Below are 17659 nucleotides of genomic sequence, written 5' to 3'. Positions count from 1 at the left end.
ACACGCATATAACTGGCAAATGTTACGTTGGCTGTCTATTTATGTTGCAGAAAACGATCAGAAGAAAAATCCTCAGCACTTACAACAGCAAAGCCAAAAAGGAAAGCTGAGGTCAATCATACTGAAAATGCTGTTTTGGGAAAGAAGCGAAAATTGGAAGATGGATTAGAAGATGACAAGTAAGTGCTAAGCTTAATGTGTAAGGAAATCATAGCAAGACATACTGGTTAGCTGTATGCCAGTTGTGAGTAGTCAATGTGAGTAGCTCTGTAGTGTTTTCACATAAGGATGAATTTGCATATGAAGCTGACTTTCCCCGTGTGAGCGAGGATGTGTTGGTAGTACAGGTTCAGCAGAGATGAGCACTGGTCATATTTAAACTAATAGTACGGGCACATAGTATGAAATGTGGTATGAAATATTCGTGTGTGCAGTTACTGCATATGGGTTGGTGGTTCTTGGTCAAAGCCACCATGTTGATTTCAGTCATATAACAAGAGGTAAGCAGTGAGGCACATGGGAGCAGGCAGGCTTGCAGCGTACCACACTGTGAAAGACTTAAATGGCTTGGGATATAGGAAGATGAATTTGATCAGGGAGACAGAAAAAGGGCTCTTGAGGCATGTAAGATTATAACTGCAGCAAATATTTGGAATATCAAGTATGGACATGCTTTTAAACTTGAGCACAAATAGGGGATATTTGCTATGAAGAGGGATTATAAAATCAGGTGTACCAACAGCTGGGGATTTAAAGCAGCTGAAGGGAAGCCAGAATTCAATTTCTGTGCTTCAGGATCTACATATATCTCCCTCTTTTCTTTCCAGGACTTCATGACTGGCATTATGAGTGGTTTTGAAAACAAATTGAAGGGACAGTTTGGACACTATTTCAGTTTAGTGTATCTTAAGAGATTCTTGGTAACTTGGAAGTTTAGGTTGGTACAGAAAACGAGTAAGAGGGTTCAGGGATTAAAAGTTAATATAGAGCTGCCAAACGCAGGTGTGTACCTCCTAGCTCAAGATGCAGAAAACTGCTACAGAAGTAAAACTTGCGTGCTTGCTGTGTTCCTATACTTTTATCTGGGTTATGTATTATTGACTTGTGTCAAACAGAATTCTGGTATGGATCGTCATTTGGGCTTAGATTGTAATTTTTCTGAAGTTCAAGATAAAATTTTCTGTGGGAAACTAATGAGAAGACTTCTCAAAACACTGTAAACCTGCATAGAAGCAAACCAGAACCAGAGTCAACACTTGAAGTCAGTTTCTGTGTTAGTGGGCTCAGTGGAAGTATACTTGCCCCCAGTAGCTTACAAAGTACGGTAAAGCAATTACAAAAAGCCAGCTTTTATGCTGTGAGATACTAGTCCCTTCTTGTGGCCATGAGAAGAGGGACTAGTAAAGAAGAGAGCAGAGTCTCATCTTCAGGGAGCTGCTTGGGATCCTTCAGGCTGCTGGTACTTGGTGTCATGACTAGTAGCAGGAATACCGTTCTTGAATTTTGCTTTTTTGCATGTTGAAAAAAATTCTAATTTAATCAGAAAACTCTATATGAATAAATGTGATTCAAGTGCTGTTTGGTTTGTGGTGCAAGTTTTTAAGGTGTTACAAATCCCAAAGCAGTAGCTAGAGCATATTTATATAGTAGCAATGTTTTAAGGCTTAGAGGTGTTAGTCCTGGTGGGAGTCTTTGCCAACTGCCCATTTCAGGTTTCTGTATCATTTATTTTAATGTTGCAGTTAAAGTACAGGTGAAGTTCAAGATTTCAGCATTTATAAAGAAATTGGGATTTTCAAATACATTTCTGGCAATCCTAACTCATGTGTTTTTAGTCTGGCAGACGTGATGCCTTGGGTAAGGGTACAAGCTGTGGAAACTGTTGAAGGTTGTACGCATGAGGTGAGTGCAGCAGAAATGCATGTGGAAAGTATAGGCTTGTTTCGTATAATTGTATGTATTACTGCCAGTAAAATAATATTGTTATTGTGCTTATACTTATTATATCATAGAGTTATATAATCATTTAGGTTGAAAAAGACCTTTAAGATCATCAGGTCCAACTGGTAATCTAGTACTGACAAGTCCACCCTAAACCATGTCCCCAAGTGCCACATCTACGTGAAAGACCTTCAGGGATGGTGACTCAACCTGGACAACCCTTTTGGTGAAGGAATTTTTCCTAGTGTCCAGTCTAAACCTCCCCTGGAGCATTTGAGGCCATTTCCTCTTGTCCTGTCACCTATAACTTGGGAAAAGACACCAATAGCCACCTTGTTCAGTCCTCCTTTCAGGGAGTTGTAGAGAGCAATATGGTTTCCCCTGAGCATCCTTTTCTCCAGACTAAGCAACCTGAGTTCCCTCAGCCGCTCCTAATCACACTGGTGCTACAGACCCTTCGTCAGCTTCGTTGCCCTTCTCTGGACCTGCTCCAGCACCTCAATGTCTCTCTTGTAGTGAGGGGCCCTGAACTGAACAAAGGATTTGAAGTGCAGCCTCACCAGTGCCCAGTACAGGGGGTTGATCACTGCCCTGGCCTGCTGGCCATGCTATTGCTGATAAAGGCCAGGATGCTGTTGGCCTTCTTGCCTGCCAGGGCACAAGATGGATCATGTTCAGCTCTGTCAGTCAGCACCCCGATGTTCTTTTCCACCAAGCAGTTTTCCAGCCACTCTGCTCCAAGCCTGTAGTTCTGCACGGGGTTCGTGTAGCCCAAATGCAAGGCCTGGCACTTTGCCTTGTTGAACTTCATACCATTAACCTCAGCCAATTGATCCAGCTCTCGCTCTGCAGAGCCTTCCTACCCTCAAGCAGATATATTATATTTAAGGTAGAACAGGCTTGTAAAGAGTTTGAGGTCTGTATCTGGGACTGGAAAAATTAATGGGGTACCTTACCAAAAGTAGTTTGAATGATACTTGAAATAAAATGAGTGATTGTGAAACACTTGATGATAATATTGATAAGTTGCTGTATTTTAAAAGTGCCAAGTTGCATTCTGTCTGCTGTTGTTAAGGATGAAAACCTGTTCATTGTTAAAATAGGTCTGTGTTCATAGTGAAATCTCAGTTTGCAGCTGTTCATGGAAATATTTTACTATTCTGGTTCAAGAATGAAAGCCTTTCTTGTAAGGCTGATTACTGTTAAAAATTACATTATGGTAAAAAGGGAAAAAGATTTTTATGCAAAAGCAAAATAATGAAAATTTTCCATTTTCAAATCATGTTAGACATAAGTGCAATGTAAAATACAAAAACTTGGAAGTATTAATGTAGATTTGTATTTTATCATACTTCATCCAAAGATGATTGACAGAGTTTCTCTGAGAATTAAATGTGTAATTTTTAACTTCTTTGTGCTTTTATGATAATTCTGTTTTCTGTCCTCTCTTCCCAAGCTAGCTCAATTTAAATAAGGTCATATTCAAGCATCTTGTATGATTAGACTTTTGTAATGAAAGAACTGAATATACAATTGATGATACAATTGCCTATGTATCTGTATAGTCTTTGCTATCTCAAGATGTCTGGCAGAGGTTTGCCATGACTTAGTAACTGAAGAGTGCTTAAATATTTAGTATGAAGGAATGTTAGATATTAACCAGCAACAGGGACTTTCCTCTATAAATACATTGTCCTTGGAAAGGGAGTTTTTCAACGTGAGCTGAGTAGTTGGTGGCCATTGGCCAGAAGCTACGATTGTGTCTTGGCTTGAACAACTAATGTTCCAAGGTAGGTGAAGAAGAAATATTTCACAGAAGACAGTAGGAAGTATCAGAGCAGTGAGAGAAGGAACCTTGTTGGAGCAGAAGGGTAGAAGTATTGGTTGAAAAACTTTCGAGAGAAAGGAAGGAAGCCTTGACACCTGAGGTCATAGAAAAAGGATAATATAAATTCACATTTGTTTTCATGCACATCTCCTGCCCTAGATCTTCATAGCTTGACGTGTCACTGTATTAGACATTGAGAATTCTGCAGCTGTTCTTATTGTATTCTATAGGTTGCACTTCCAGCAAATGAAGAGTTCACAGGTCTGAAGCCAAGAACTGGGAAAGCTGCAAAAGTATGTGATAGATTGCATTTCTTTTTGCATATGCTTCAGAGAATAAATGAGGGTAGAGGGAAAAATTACGTATTTTGTCAGTAAGACTTGGAAAAGAGTGTGTTGAAAAGGTGACCTGTTGCGAGTAAGATTGGTGTTTCTGTATTTTAAATTTGATAGAGTGTAATGATGTGGTTGAATGGAGTGGATAAGCCGACTGCCGTTCTATTCTACAACATCAGGTGGTGGCTTCAGTTGCACTCAGTAGTTTCTCGTCCTAAATTAGTAAATCAGAGAAAATTCAGTCACTGGGGCAAGGCTTCAATTTGATATGACAAGAAGACGCAAGTGAAGATCTTAGGTGAAGTATTAGATTAAATTATTTAAATACAAAGTAATTGAGAAACACTGGATATTAATATCAACAGGATGCCATTTCTGCCTATAATTTGCACATTAGATCAGTCACAGAATTAATTAGATGTAAGTAACAGTCTGTGTTAAAAGTATGTAATGCTTTTTCTTGCTTTCTTTTTAGGAGTATCCATTTATTCTTGATGCTTTTCAGAGGGAAGCTATTCTTTGTGTTGATAATAAGCAGTCTGTGTTAGTGTCGGCTCATACATCAGCTGGTAAAACTGTTTGTGCAGAGTAAGTAATTTTCTGACATGTTCTAATAAGAGAATGGTGTGATGTTTGTCATGTCCTTTTGTTGAACCATCAATAGCTGTTATGCCTCAAATTCTTGATACGAGATTTGGACCATTAGTATTAGACTTGAATTGGCTACTCAGATATAAAAATTACTTCTTTCATCTTGTTTAGTGGGTAGTGAAGGGCTTAATTCATGTTTAAGCTTGTCTTCTGTTTTTAAACAACCTGAGTTTGTTGAGATGTTATTATACAGATTGAAAGGAAAGTTTCTGCTATCCATATTCACATGAATTTAGAAAAAAATATATTGGTTTTCTATACTCTGACTATAAGGAATTTCTTTTGTGTTTGCACTGTCAAAAGCAGTGGTTTGTGTTAATGAGCAACTTTGTGTTTGTCAGACAAGAAATGCTTAAAAGTTGGTGTACGTTTTTTGTCAGGGATTGGTCTGACAGTGGAGTGGCTTCCTGACCTGAGGTGAAAAGTGAGATGTACATGTAAATATGTTAGAGCATGGATTCCAGTAATAGTTTGTCTTGAGACTCTGCCAGATTATTAGATTAAACTAGGTGTGCCCTAATCTCCATAAAAATCAGTTAACTTGTTAATGATTTGTTGCTCTTCAAAGATGCATACATAGTTAAGGCTGCACTGAACTTGCCTGAAGTGATTTGTGTTCTTGTACTGTGTTCTGCATTCTTTTTTTTCTTTTTTTTTATTTTTTTAAAAGATTTTTTTAAAGGAGAAGATTAGATGAAAATAATATGGTATGAATGACTTCTTGACAACTTCATAATGTACACTGTTTAAATACAGGTATGCAATTGCCCTGGCTTTGAGGGAGAAACAGCGTGTAATATTTACAAGCCCAATTAAAGCTTTGAGTAATCAGAAGTACCGTGAGATGTATGAAGAATTTCAGGATGTTGGTTTGATGACTGGGGATGTCACCATTAATCCTACAGCTTCTTGTCTGGTAATGACAACTGAGGTAAGACCAGACATTAATTCTTGATCTGTCAATGCTCGTTTTCATTATGCTTCCCTTTAATGTTTTAACTTCTGTTTTTTGACAAAGTTAGGTAAATGTAAATTCATGCTTTTGGGCTGTCTGTCAAGAACTTTGATTCTCACTTGGAGAAAGACAGAACTTAATTTCCTGAATGCTCAAGACAGTGAGTTTTCTTTGGATAAATGTGAAGTACTAAAAGTCAGTCAGTCTAAGTGAATCCTGCAGGGTCAGTATTTTGGTTTTGGGAAACAAAATGATGAGAGGAAAATCATTGGGTGATAGTTGGGTGTTTAATGCCACATGCTAGTACTCCAGGAATATACAGCTTTTCACCTTTGGTAAAAAAGTACTGTTGACCCAGTTTTGTTGTATTCCTGTTGCAGAAATCTGTCCAGCCATGAGTTGAAATTTTTCTCTTTGTCTTTACCTTAAATGAATAAACTGTCTTACAAAGAAAACTCTGGTAGGAAAAGATGGGGTGGAGAGACAGAATGACTTGATTTCTGACCAAAGATTTTGTGTTAATCGCAGAGAAGTTGTCTATTAGGATGAGGGAAGAAGGCGGCTTGGCAGGCCTGTAACAAATAAGCTGCCACATAGAGGCTGGGAGAAAAATAATGTTTTTTCTTTCATGTTCCTTCACTGTTCTTGCAGGAAAACTGGCTCATCTGAGACAATGAGATTTGGAATCAACTTGGAAAGCACCTCACAGCCAATCTTAAAATGCTTTTAAGATTTGTGCAAAATAAGATTTCATTTTGCCACATAAATGTGAACCACAAATTCAGGCAGTTTCTTACTGAAATCTGTGTAATATGACTGTTATTTCATGTGTTGGATCTCAATTTTTATTTTTTTTTTTTGCCTTTCCTAGATTTTGAGAAGCATGCTCTACAGAGGTTCTGAGGTTATGCGGGAAGTTGCATGGGTTATTTTTGATGAAATCCACTACATGAGAGATTCGGGTATCCTATATGTACTTTCTTTCCCCCAGGAAGTTTGATGTGTGGTTTTTTTCTTTCCCAAGAACTTTTTTTTTTCTTTTGACAAGTTAAATCTTTGTTCTCTCTCTCTCTCTCTCTCTCTTAAATTGACTCATATTTGTACATAAATCACTCGGAATTTGTTTTGTATTGAATGTGTAACACAGCTATTGTATGTCATAGTCTGCATTTTCTCTGCCAAGGCAAAAGCCACTTTAAGGGCATTTGTGTAGAGGAATCTGGTTTTAGTTTTAATTTTATTTTTTCTTTCCGCATGCTGTTCTTTGTTTCAGAACTGAAAAAAACCAGGCTTTAATCATATACATTTCCCATGTGACTTTTCCATTTTCAGAACGTGGTGTGGTTTGGGAAGAGACCATTATTTTGCTTCCTGACAATGTTCATTATGTCTTCCTCTCTGCAACTATTCCAAATGCTCGTCAGTTTGCTGAATGGATCTGCCACCTTCACAAACAGGTAATGTTTCTGATGTGGTATATGTCCATCCTTGTGGTCTGGTAAAGTAATACTGTCTCTTTGATGTGAACTCAACCTTTGAGCATCTTTTCAGTCATCTTACAGCTTATAAATGATGGTATTGGTCACTTTTGTCTACTCTGGTTGTACTTGCAGCTTTTGCAGCTATACTGGCTGTTCGTTCTGCATAGTACCATTACAGCTGTTCCTTTAAATTTTATTTCCCACGCTTACTTAGACACTAGCTTGATTTCAACCAACATTCTAAATTACGAAACGTGATGAACATACTCAGAGGGCTGATAGACAAGAGGTTATTTGGAGAAATTGTTTTAAAAACTCTGTAAAAAGGCCACGTGGAAATAAAAAGTAAATCATAAGTCCATGGGAAGTACTATATATGTATGCAGGCAAAGTAAGAAAAGAGGAATATAAGAAATCTATCCTGTTCTGTAACTATTAGGTTTATCTTACTTTATTTTTTTAAGAGATGCTTTTGCAGCAAAGAAGATGGGAATCAGAATTAGGGAAATTAATATCTGTAAGAGGTTGATCAGATTTTAAAAATACCCCAAAATTATTATTATTATGTTGTTTGTAGTGAAAGGGGTGTAGTATAAGAGACTTTTTTTTGAAGAACACTAGACTGTGATTTACTTTTTTTTAAAGAAGCAACCTTTCTCCATGCATTGAAACCTTAAATGTTTTTAAGTCTACTGTGTGCCTTTTTTTAGGTGGTGTAAGAAATATTGTAGGGTTTTTCTTACAAAACAGAAGTTCACAGTTTTTCCTTTGGTTTTAAAAGGTGTTAGGATTTTTAGTGTGTAATAATGCAGAAGGAAATAGTACCTGTCCTTACTTTTTGTGTTCATGAGAGAGAATTTTTTTTTTTTTTGTTAAACCAGCTTGTGTTCTAAAGAAAATGCAAATGTTTTCTTAAGCAACATCCATATTCAGGAAAGAAAATCTCTTAGCTTCTATAAGTCTTATTTGTTAGCTTTTAGAAAGATGCATTTCAATAGAGATGTACTGGATTTTCCATCAAGCAAGTATTTTTATGATGCAATTAGAAACATTTACATGTATGCTGTTCTTTCTTTGTAGCCTTGCCATGTGATTTACACAGACTATCGACCCACTCCATTGCAGCATTATATATTCCCAGCAGGAGGAGATGGGCTCCATCTGGTGGTTGATGAAAATGTAAGGAACAATCAGTTCGTTTGAAAGATCTTTTTTGTTGTGTATCAGTGTGTGATCAGCTTGATCTCCTGCAAAATTTGGTTTGGCTGTACAAAGAATGTTTGTATTAAAATGAAGTACACAAGGGTAACAGTGATTTCTGAATTGCTGTTAAGATTTTTTTCAGTCTTATAGAAGAGATAGGTTTTATTATCCTAATGTTATATAGTCAGCTGAGTAATACTTTGCTGAGATGTCTTAAGTGTCATCAGTCTTGCTTTGTTTTCTAAAGTCCATGTTGCTTTCTGTAAATCTGCAAAGTAGCTGTTTCACACACAAAAGAAAATGTAGTAGTGTTCAAATTTTACTTCGGTTGACGGTGTAAAATATTCATGTGTCTTTAGGCAACTTTGAAGTAGTGACTTGTTTAAAATTCACCGTTGGCTTGCACAGCAGTAGCTAATGCCATAAACAGTAGTACAGCACTTGAAGCTAGATCTTCACTGGGCAGTGTAGTTTCATTTAGACTTTGCTAAAAGTTAGTTTTGGTATTGTGTCATTCAGCAGGTGTAGCATGGTTAATGGTGTGATGGATAGAACAACGCGCAATAACTTCAGAGACACCACTGTAGTTCTGAGCTGTGACACTGACCCAGTAAACTCTATTTGTTGGCTTATGCTTTGGTTTTGTTTTGCCTGTAAATGTGGGGTAATGGTACTGGCTACAAATGGTACAAAGCACTAAGTATTTTTAAGTGGCCTGTGTAGGAGCTAATTGCTTACAAAGGTTGTATTTTGTATCTAGGGAGATTTCAGAGAAGATAATTTTAATACAGCTATGCAAGTGCTTAGAGATGCAGGAGACTTAGCAAAAGGAGACCAGAAAGGCAGGAAAGGAGGAACAAAAGGTGAGTTTGAATTCAATTCTAAAGCGACTTCTTGTATAATACCACAAAATTTTAGGCAAGCTGTGCTTGTGTTTCAGTTATTGCATAAAATATTTTTTTGATAAAATGACATTTTAATTAACGCAATCTCTCTGCAGGTCCTTCAAATGTTTTTAAGATTGTGAAGATGATCACGGAAAGGAATTTCCAACCAGTGATTATTTTTAGCTTCAGTAAAAAAGACTGTGAAGCCTATGCACTTCAGATGACAAAGTTAGATTTTAATACAGGTACAAATAAATAAAATACAGCTTTATTTACAGTTGTAGTTTAATGCGAAATGTTACTCTGGTTAGATATTTCTATTTCCTTTGGAACTTCTTTTGTAAAAACAAATGAAAAATACGTATTACTTTTTCACTTACTATGCTGGTACATCAGTCTAGTAGGAAAACTGTTGGTGCACAGAGTACTTAATCATTCCTCTATTTTAAACTTTATTTCTTTCTTCAAAATCATGTTCACTGTAATAATACAAGAGTTCCTAAAAAAAATTCTATGTGTAATGGGAGAAAATTGATCATAACAAATGTAGTTCCAAAATTTTTCATTTATGTCCATTAAAAAAATAAGTATCCTCTCAAAGTCAAAACAACTATATAATGAACCGCTATACTATTCTTTCTCAACTGTTCAATTCAGTTTTCTTTCTTTCCTTCTTTCCTCCCCTTTCTCCTCAAAACAAAACCTGAAAGGTAAAAAAAAAATTTTGGAGTAAGACCAAGCTTGGTAAATGAGTTTAAGTTCATCTCTTCTTGGAAATGCTAGGGGTTGTAACAAAAATAAGGAATTTGTTGTGAATTGATGTATTGTTTCATGTTTGTGGACTGTTCATGCTTGCTTACTTGCTCCAGTCTTTACATCTTCAGGTTCAGCGTTGCAACTGTTTCTGTTAGAACACGTACAGATAGGCACAAGTGCAGAGATGCATTTTTCTATATTTTCTTCTCTTGTATCTCTGAATTCGTTATATTTTTACCATTTCAGTAGAAAGGGGATGTAAACTTTTAAGATTAACAGGGAAAAAGGGAAGCCTTCTGTGTCCATGCAGACAGGGGCTAGTAGGTAGAAGAGGAACAGGGGGAGGTTAATTAAATAGACAGAATACTGAGAAATCCCAAGCTTGGAAATAACTGAAGTTAGAATTATTCTACCAGGTTTGTTCTGTTTTCCTTTCCCCTGAACATCCACTTCTGGTTACTGTTAGGCTTCTTCAGCCTTACATTTAAGTCTTGATTGTCTCACCCAGACTGGGTGGTTCACAGTCTTCCATAGTATTTTTATTGTGAAGTTTTGTTAATATTAGAATGTGGTAGAGCTTTTTTTTACATATGGTATAAACCTTCTAGATCTTGTAATAATTTACAAATTGCATTCTTAGATGAAGAAAAAAAGATGGTTGAAGAAGTGTTCAATAATGCGATTGATTGTCTATCAGATGAAGACAAAAAGCTTCCTCAGGTCAGTGGAGATGGGATAGGGGTAGCTGCTGCTCTCCTGTTTCTGCAGCTTTTGAGGCTGTGGTGGTTTTGTAGCGGGTACAGAAATCATGAACTGAATATTGTCATTCATCTCACCAGGTTTTAATAACTTACACTGCTCCTTGACATTGTGAAATAGGATTCAGTGATCAGGATTCCTGTTGTAATGGCAACAAATGGCATATGCCAGAATTGAATATGGAGTTCCTACACTGTGCTTGTTTTGGTTTTTTGGTGGTTTTTTTATTTTTCTGTTTATGTTTTTAAGTCAACAGGTATATCTGGGTTAAAACTGTCTGGGAATAGATCAAATAAGAGTGCGGTATGCACTTGATCAGGTATTAACTGCTGAACCTTTTAAAAGGTTGAACTGATACAATTGTATTCCAATTTGTTGCATAGATGACTGTCTTTACAGTGGAAAAAATACAAATTTCTGGATGGACAGAATTATTGCAGGTTTCGGTATTTTCATAACATATACTAAAGCTGTAATTTCATTCTCCTCCCCTCTTTATTATTTGTGTCCATCAGTTCTTAATGCGGTGATCTTTATTGTGAGCATGGCAATTTCTCCTTGAGAAAAATAACCATGTATGTTTTGGCCATGCCTGCTTGCTTCAGATTCCACATACCTATTTTGTTTGTGAATTTGGGTTAGTAGGAATCCAATATATAATGTGTGCTGAGTTGTTAGGGTTTTTTTGTAAACTTACAGCAGTGGCGTTATTTCCAATAATATCCAATATTTATCCAATATTATATCCAGTATTGGATATTGTATCCAATAATATCCAGTCATTATATCCGATAGTATCTAGTAATCTCTGGACAGTGATATCTCAAAAGCATCTTCTCAGAATTAGGTTTTGGATGGTAACCAAGTGTTAATAGATTGTTAATGAGAATCTTTGTTTTCAAAGAGAAAACTAGAGACAAACGTAATTTCATGTAAGTATTTGTTTGAAGTATAATGTTTTTAGAATTTAAGAGATTAATTCAGTCATTTACAACCTGAGTTTCCTTGTATGGCTGTCACAGGTGCTGACTTCACTGTTTTACAGCACATTTCAATAGGTGAAATCACTGGAACTAAAACTGAAAAGAAGTATCTCGTGCTTACAAGATCACTGTTTCCAAAAATGACTTTAAATGAGGCTTTTGGTTTGGTGGTGGGGATTTTTTGTTTGTTTTCTTTTTTTCTTTTTGTTGTTGTTTTTTTGTTGTTTTGGTTTGTTTGGTTTTTTTAATAGATACAAATTTAGATGCTACCTGCATGTGTAAATTAGGGCATAGCTTCACAGTTTGCCTAACCCAATTTAAGACTAGACTGCTGAAAAGCTTGGCCTCTAGCTTTACCCTTCATATCATTCCTTGTTCTATCTGGAAAATAATATTGAAGGGATATCTGTTGCACTGAAAATCAGGAAATAGTGAATCATGTGAACACTGAGGGCGATCTTGAGATTTTTCATACAAGTTTTAGTTTTTAGTAACAAATACGAACATTTGTTTACTTGTCTTTCTTTGTTTCTTGCCAGGTTGAACATGTACTTCCACTTCTGAAGCGAGGAATTGGTATCCATCATGGTGGTCTGCTTCCTATCTTAAAAGAAACCATAGAAATTCTTTTCTCTGAGGGCCTAATAAAGGTATGTATTTCATGTCCATATTTAGTTTTTTCTCTGTTGTAAATACACAGTTGGTAATGCTAATGAAAAAACTCCCGAGAAGTATGTCTTAGCTCAGCATGTATGCTAGTATTGTAGTGGAGATCTGCCTCCATCTTTGAAAAAAATATTCTTGAAGCTATTTGGGGTTTTTTTCTCTCTGAGGAAAAGCTTGTAGTCTTTAATACTTTTCCTTAAATGTCTTGCGTTAGTACAAAATTACAGTTCTAGTTTTAAGTGCTCCAGATTTTATTCTAAACTATTTAAACTTACATTGACTAAATTTAACATTTTTGTCAACTGTTTTAGGGTATATTTTGCTCCTATCAATGATTGTAGACATTTACCAAGATGTTTGTGGGTTGCCTTAAAGGACATACATTCAGAAAAATCTAATCTTAGATGAAAATTGTGGGGTAATTATCTGCTATTTTTTTTCTTGCAAAAATTGAATATGGAAATCTACTTTTCAATAATACAGTTTGCACCCTCTTGTGTGTTCTTTTGGAATCTCTCACATGATTCCATCTTAGTAGTTTTCATGTTTTCCCAGAGGATATAAGGGAAGGGGTAAAGAAGGTTTTTTTTTTTTAAATACTAAATGTGCCTCTTCTCCTGTGTTGACTCTACAGAAGTGGTGGAATCTGAAGTTTTGTGTTGCTATCTCTGACTGAATGCTTGCTTAGAAATCTTTGTTTTTGCTTCCTTAACTTTAGTTTGTTTATTTAGGCCTTATTTGCCACAGAGACTTTTGCTATGGGAATTAATATGCCAGCCAGGACTGTGCTATTTACGAGCGCCAGTAAATTTGATGGAAAAGATTTCCGATGGGTGAGTGAAAACCAGGTTCGGTAGACTAACTGAGTTGCGTTATTCGAATCTAATAAGGATTAAATTTACTCTTGACATACACACTTCACTGTAGTAGCAAATTATTTTTTCTTTCTTCCAAAAATCTTTTTGTTCACTAATCCATTTATCATTAGTGTACAAATTCTAAAGACAAGATTCCTCAGATATGCATGATATACCCAGCAACCTTTCATGACGAGACATTACTAAAATGCTTTTTGTGCTTATTAAAATGTTGCACCATGTTACAGAAGTCACTCTTATCTATGGAAGCATTAGTTAACTTAGGCTGCTTACGTGCAAATCCATCACTATGAATCATGAATCTTAGTAGTGTAGTGATAATTAGGAGTGGTGAGTTCAAGCTGTGGAAAGTTCACATATTAGATAGCTTTTCTTTGCTAATGTTTATGCTTCATGATCACTTAATGTATAATTGTAAAAAGCACTTCTTATGTTTTTGCTATTTTTCTAATGTTTGTTAATTTTTCCTTTTACTGTTTTATCCTAGATATCCTCAGGGGAATACATCCAAATGTCAGGTCGTGCAGGACGCCGAGGCATGGATGACAGAGGAATAGTAATTCTTATGGTGGATGAAAAAATGAGTCCAACAGTTGGCAAGCAGCTCTTGAAGGTAGGAGAGAAGTTAACTTTTTTTTTTTATTCTCACCAGTAAGGTTATTCTCATTTGAATACCGTAATATGTGAAATTACAGACTTAAACAAAAAGCTTGTAGAGCATGCAGGTAGGAGATGACAATTCATAAAAGGAGTATGGGCTTTCACTGTGTTCCCATTAAAGCAAGAGTTTCTGTTGTGAAACAGAATTAGAAAACTAGTATCATCCTTCTCTGTATAAAAGGGGTCAGGAGAGGTAGAGTTATATTGTATTTTCTAGTGATATCACTACTAGTACTATTAGTATTCTGGGTTTTTTTTCTTGCTGACCATAATTCAAGGATATTGCTGAACTAGAAAAGGTTTGCTAAGCTTTCACAAGAGTTGCTGAAGGCTTTGTTCTGTGGTGAAATAAAACCTTGTTAATGGTCTTTTCAGTGTAACAGACAAACCAGACGAAGTAATGCAAAAATGAGGTATACATGATCAGTAAGTAAAGTGAGATGGCTGTCCAAGCTAGAATGAGTTATGGAGAAATAGATAGTGCTTGTAGGAAACTTTGAGGTTTGGAAAAAAACACCCTTGTGGTTAAGATGGGTACTAGATTATAGGGCTTCCCCAAACTGTAATGGAAGTTGTTACAGATTTTTATGGTAATACCTGCTTCTTTTATGATTTGAATGTGAAACAGTGCACACATTACAGTTCTGTTTAAATTCCATGGCAAAAATAACCGTAATGAAGCATAATATTCTGGTGTGAGTGTTGCCTGTCTTAGGCTGCTGATGTTAATTGTGCTTACGTGTTAAAATTTAAAACTTGGTGAGTTACTCCACATGTTATTCAGGAGCTTGAGAACTACCGAATTAAAGTTCAATAGTTTGAAAATGATAGAACTCAAATCTGCATGAATTAAGATTTAAAAAAAAAAAGGAAAGAGTAGATCACTTACATTTATTTGATACAATTTTTTTGCCTAGGTGTTAAATAAAAAAGAATATTTCCTGTATTGTAACTTTAAGCCCTTTGATTTTTTTTTTTAATACGGAAACAAGGGAAAAATAATGCAAACTTTTTCTTTCTGTGTTATCTCTTGGTTCTTCTCCACTGATCTAAATAAATTCATGTATTTCATTAATTTTTCACACTACTTCACTTGCAAGGAAGGACTAAATGTAAGTTTTCTTTAAAAAATATCAGAAAGGGCTTTAATGAAGGTATTAATGGTTCCATGGCTTCTCTAACTATTCAGCCAGTTGCTGAAAGACTGTAAAAGTAATCTTTTGTGAGATGTGCAGTACAACATAAAAAATACTTTGTATTTTCCTTTTAAAATACAGAACACTTAGAGGAAATCTTGTGTCAAAACAGGCCAAGAATGTATAGACTAAGATTTCTTCAGTATTTACATTTTTTATTCGTTAAGTGTATCTGAATTAGGTTTTACTTACTAACTGACAATATCATCTGAAGTAAGATGAATATTGTGTCTTGCAGTAGTATTTTGCTGTCAAATCATATATTGTGGCTTTGCTCCAAGATAAGCTAAAGATTTATAGGGAAAACTTCAGGAGAAATAAATTGACCATATCGACAATGATAGAACATTTACAGAAGACATTTTTATCATAGCTCTTCAACCCTAATGCATGTCTGATCCAAGTCGTTTCCTGCATACTAGAGAAGAACTTCTAGGAATAATGTTACCAGCTGCCTAATGCTGTGATCAGTGAAGTGAGAGCTTTGAGTATTCTTCCGTACCAGCAGTATTGCTGCAGCTGTGCTCTTTGGCTGTGGTACTTCATTGCGACATTTGTGTACAGTACTTCAAACATAAATTCAAACTTCAAATCTTAGATGGAGTTCTTAGGAAGGATATTTATAAATATTTCCTAAACTCAGTAATGTACATTTGTCTTCTGCAGTGTAACTAGGTTTCATTTATTCTTAGCATTTATTTGACTACCAAATATTTAGTAAACTGGTGGCTTACACACATCTATAAAACTAAATGCTTACAATACTGTTGGATAACTTTCTGAAGACAGTAATACCAAGAAATATTTTATGGGGTTTTCTGGGGGTTTGTTTTTTGGATTGGTTTTTTGGGGGGGGTTGTTTCTTTAGCTGCATTGTGGTAGGTTAGATAGGAAATGGAAAGCTTCTCCTTGATGCTAGGTGGCCTTTGAAACCAGACCATCATCTCTGTAGCTGGAATTTGGCCATGTTACAAGCATGTATTCCTACAGAGACAACTGAGTTACGGAACAGTGGTAATCTGTTATGTCTCTAAAAGACAAACATCTTAAGCTAATTATGTTATGGAAATAAGCGATTGCATAATGAAAGAAAATGTGCTAATGTAAGTAGGTTTTTGAGCCTCAAATTGGAGTGTAACAGTTCTTCACATCTACTTATTCCTTCACAGGAGAAGTTAGATGGACTGAAAAATTGAAAGAAAACATTCATCTAGCCAGATAAAATATACAGTATTATGCTTTTCTTTTCATTTGCGTATGGAACGTAAAGTGCCCGGCTGCCAAGCTGTAGGACATATTCCACTAGCTACATCTGGTTCCTGGCAGGGCCCTCATTTATAGAGTTGGCAGTACTGTGCTTATTTGGCCTGTATGCTGCTATTAGAAATCTGTCTGGTCTTTTTGTATTTTACTTTGACTCTTAGGTTGTTTTATTCTCCTAGACAAATAAACAGGATAGCAATTCATAAAGTTGAATATGTTTCTCTTTAACTTCCTGCCTGTTTGCACAGCTCTCTTGTATGACCACTGTGCAGCTGTTGGAAAGCTTCTTAAATGTGAAAGGGCAGATCAGAATTCCCTCATAGTTAAGGCAGCATCATTATATATTCTGTATTTTAATTATCTGCTGCGTATCACATATGGCTGTTCTTTTAGACTCGCAAGTACAAAGAAAATTGGTTAGTGTGAATAGCAGTATTTACATAAAAATAAATAAGTATAAACTGATCAGGAGTAAATGTAAGATTGAAATGAAGAGGAGGTGATGTTAAGCTTCATATGCTAGAAGAGGAGGTTTCTGAAAAAGAATCTTCCTCATAAAATTTCTGGAAGTTAGCTATGCTTTTGCAAAAGTACTGCGTGTCTGCAGTAGGAATTAATAATAAGCACTGGCCACCAGTATTATTTTGTGTGTATTTCTTAACATAGAAAGTGTTATCAAACAAGTAAAACTCTTGCCTGGGTTATAAGAAATGCCCTAGCTCTGTAATACTATTTAAAAAATTTGATAAATCAGAATCTGGGAAAAACAGTGGTTAATATGTAGGAAAGAAACACTGTTTTATGCAGAAGTAGTTTACTTATCTTTGACTATGAGGTTGCTTGTTCTCTCTTTTGGCTAGTCTGGTGTTGACTGACAGGCCATGAGACTGCTCCTGATACCATGCCTATGAATAATGTTTTCTTGCACAAAATGTGATGGGTTGTACTGAAATTGGTGTGGAATGATGAGGATTACTACTTCACTTTTATGATTAAGACTCTGCAGAACCTTCAGTAGTGCTGGTTGTCCACCCCTTTTAAAACTGCCCTATGTGCAGATTGCCTGTTTGCTTTTCCCGAAATGCCTTAAAGATGTTTCTAGAGAAGTAAACTTGTATTTCAGTTCGTTTCCTGTAACTTGTGAGTAGTAATAGCTTTCCGTTTTATTTTGTTTTTGGGGACTGTGCACAAGACAGCAGGTGAAGCCTTCTAGTGAG

At 35.9% G+C, this 17659-nt stretch overlaps 1 protein-coding gene across 2 annotated transcripts in view; it reads left to right on the top strand.

Moving 5' to 3' along the window:
* Positions 1-17659, top strand: part of MTREX (Mtr4 exosome RNA helicase) — a 50226-nt gene that overhangs the window by 741 nt on the left and 31826 nt on the right. For both annotated transcript variants that reach the window (XM_065662298.1, XM_065662296.1), the window contains exons 2-15: positions 51-179; positions 1836-1902; positions 4000-4062; positions 4580-4692; positions 5512-5686; positions 6582-6672; positions 7043-7167; positions 8272-8370; positions 9155-9257; positions 9395-9526; positions 10678-10757; positions 12319-12429; positions 13177-13278; positions 13811-13936. In XM_065662298.1, coding sequence (XP_065518370.1) covers positions 51-179; positions 1836-1902; positions 4000-4062; positions 4580-4692; positions 5512-5686; positions 6582-6672; positions 7043-7167; positions 8272-8370; positions 9155-9257; positions 9395-9526; positions 10678-10757; positions 12319-12429; positions 13177-13278; positions 13811-13936 — 1516 coding nt within the window. The remainder of the gene's footprint in view (positions 1-50; positions 180-1835; positions 1903-3999; positions 4063-4579; positions 4693-5511; positions 5687-6581; positions 6673-7042; positions 7168-8271; positions 8371-9154; positions 9258-9394; positions 9527-10677; positions 10758-12318; positions 12430-13176; positions 13279-13810; positions 13937-17659) is intronic.

This window comes from Lathamus discolor, chromosome Z (genome assembly GCF_037157495.1).
Source record: "Lathamus discolor isolate bLatDis1 chromosome Z, bLatDis1.hap1, whole genome shotgun sequence".
NCBI classification, from domain to species: domain Eukaryota; kingdom Metazoa; phylum Chordata; class Aves; order Psittaciformes; family Psittacidae; genus Lathamus; species Lathamus discolor.
This window is presented reverse-complemented; position numbering and strand designations above follow the sequence as displayed.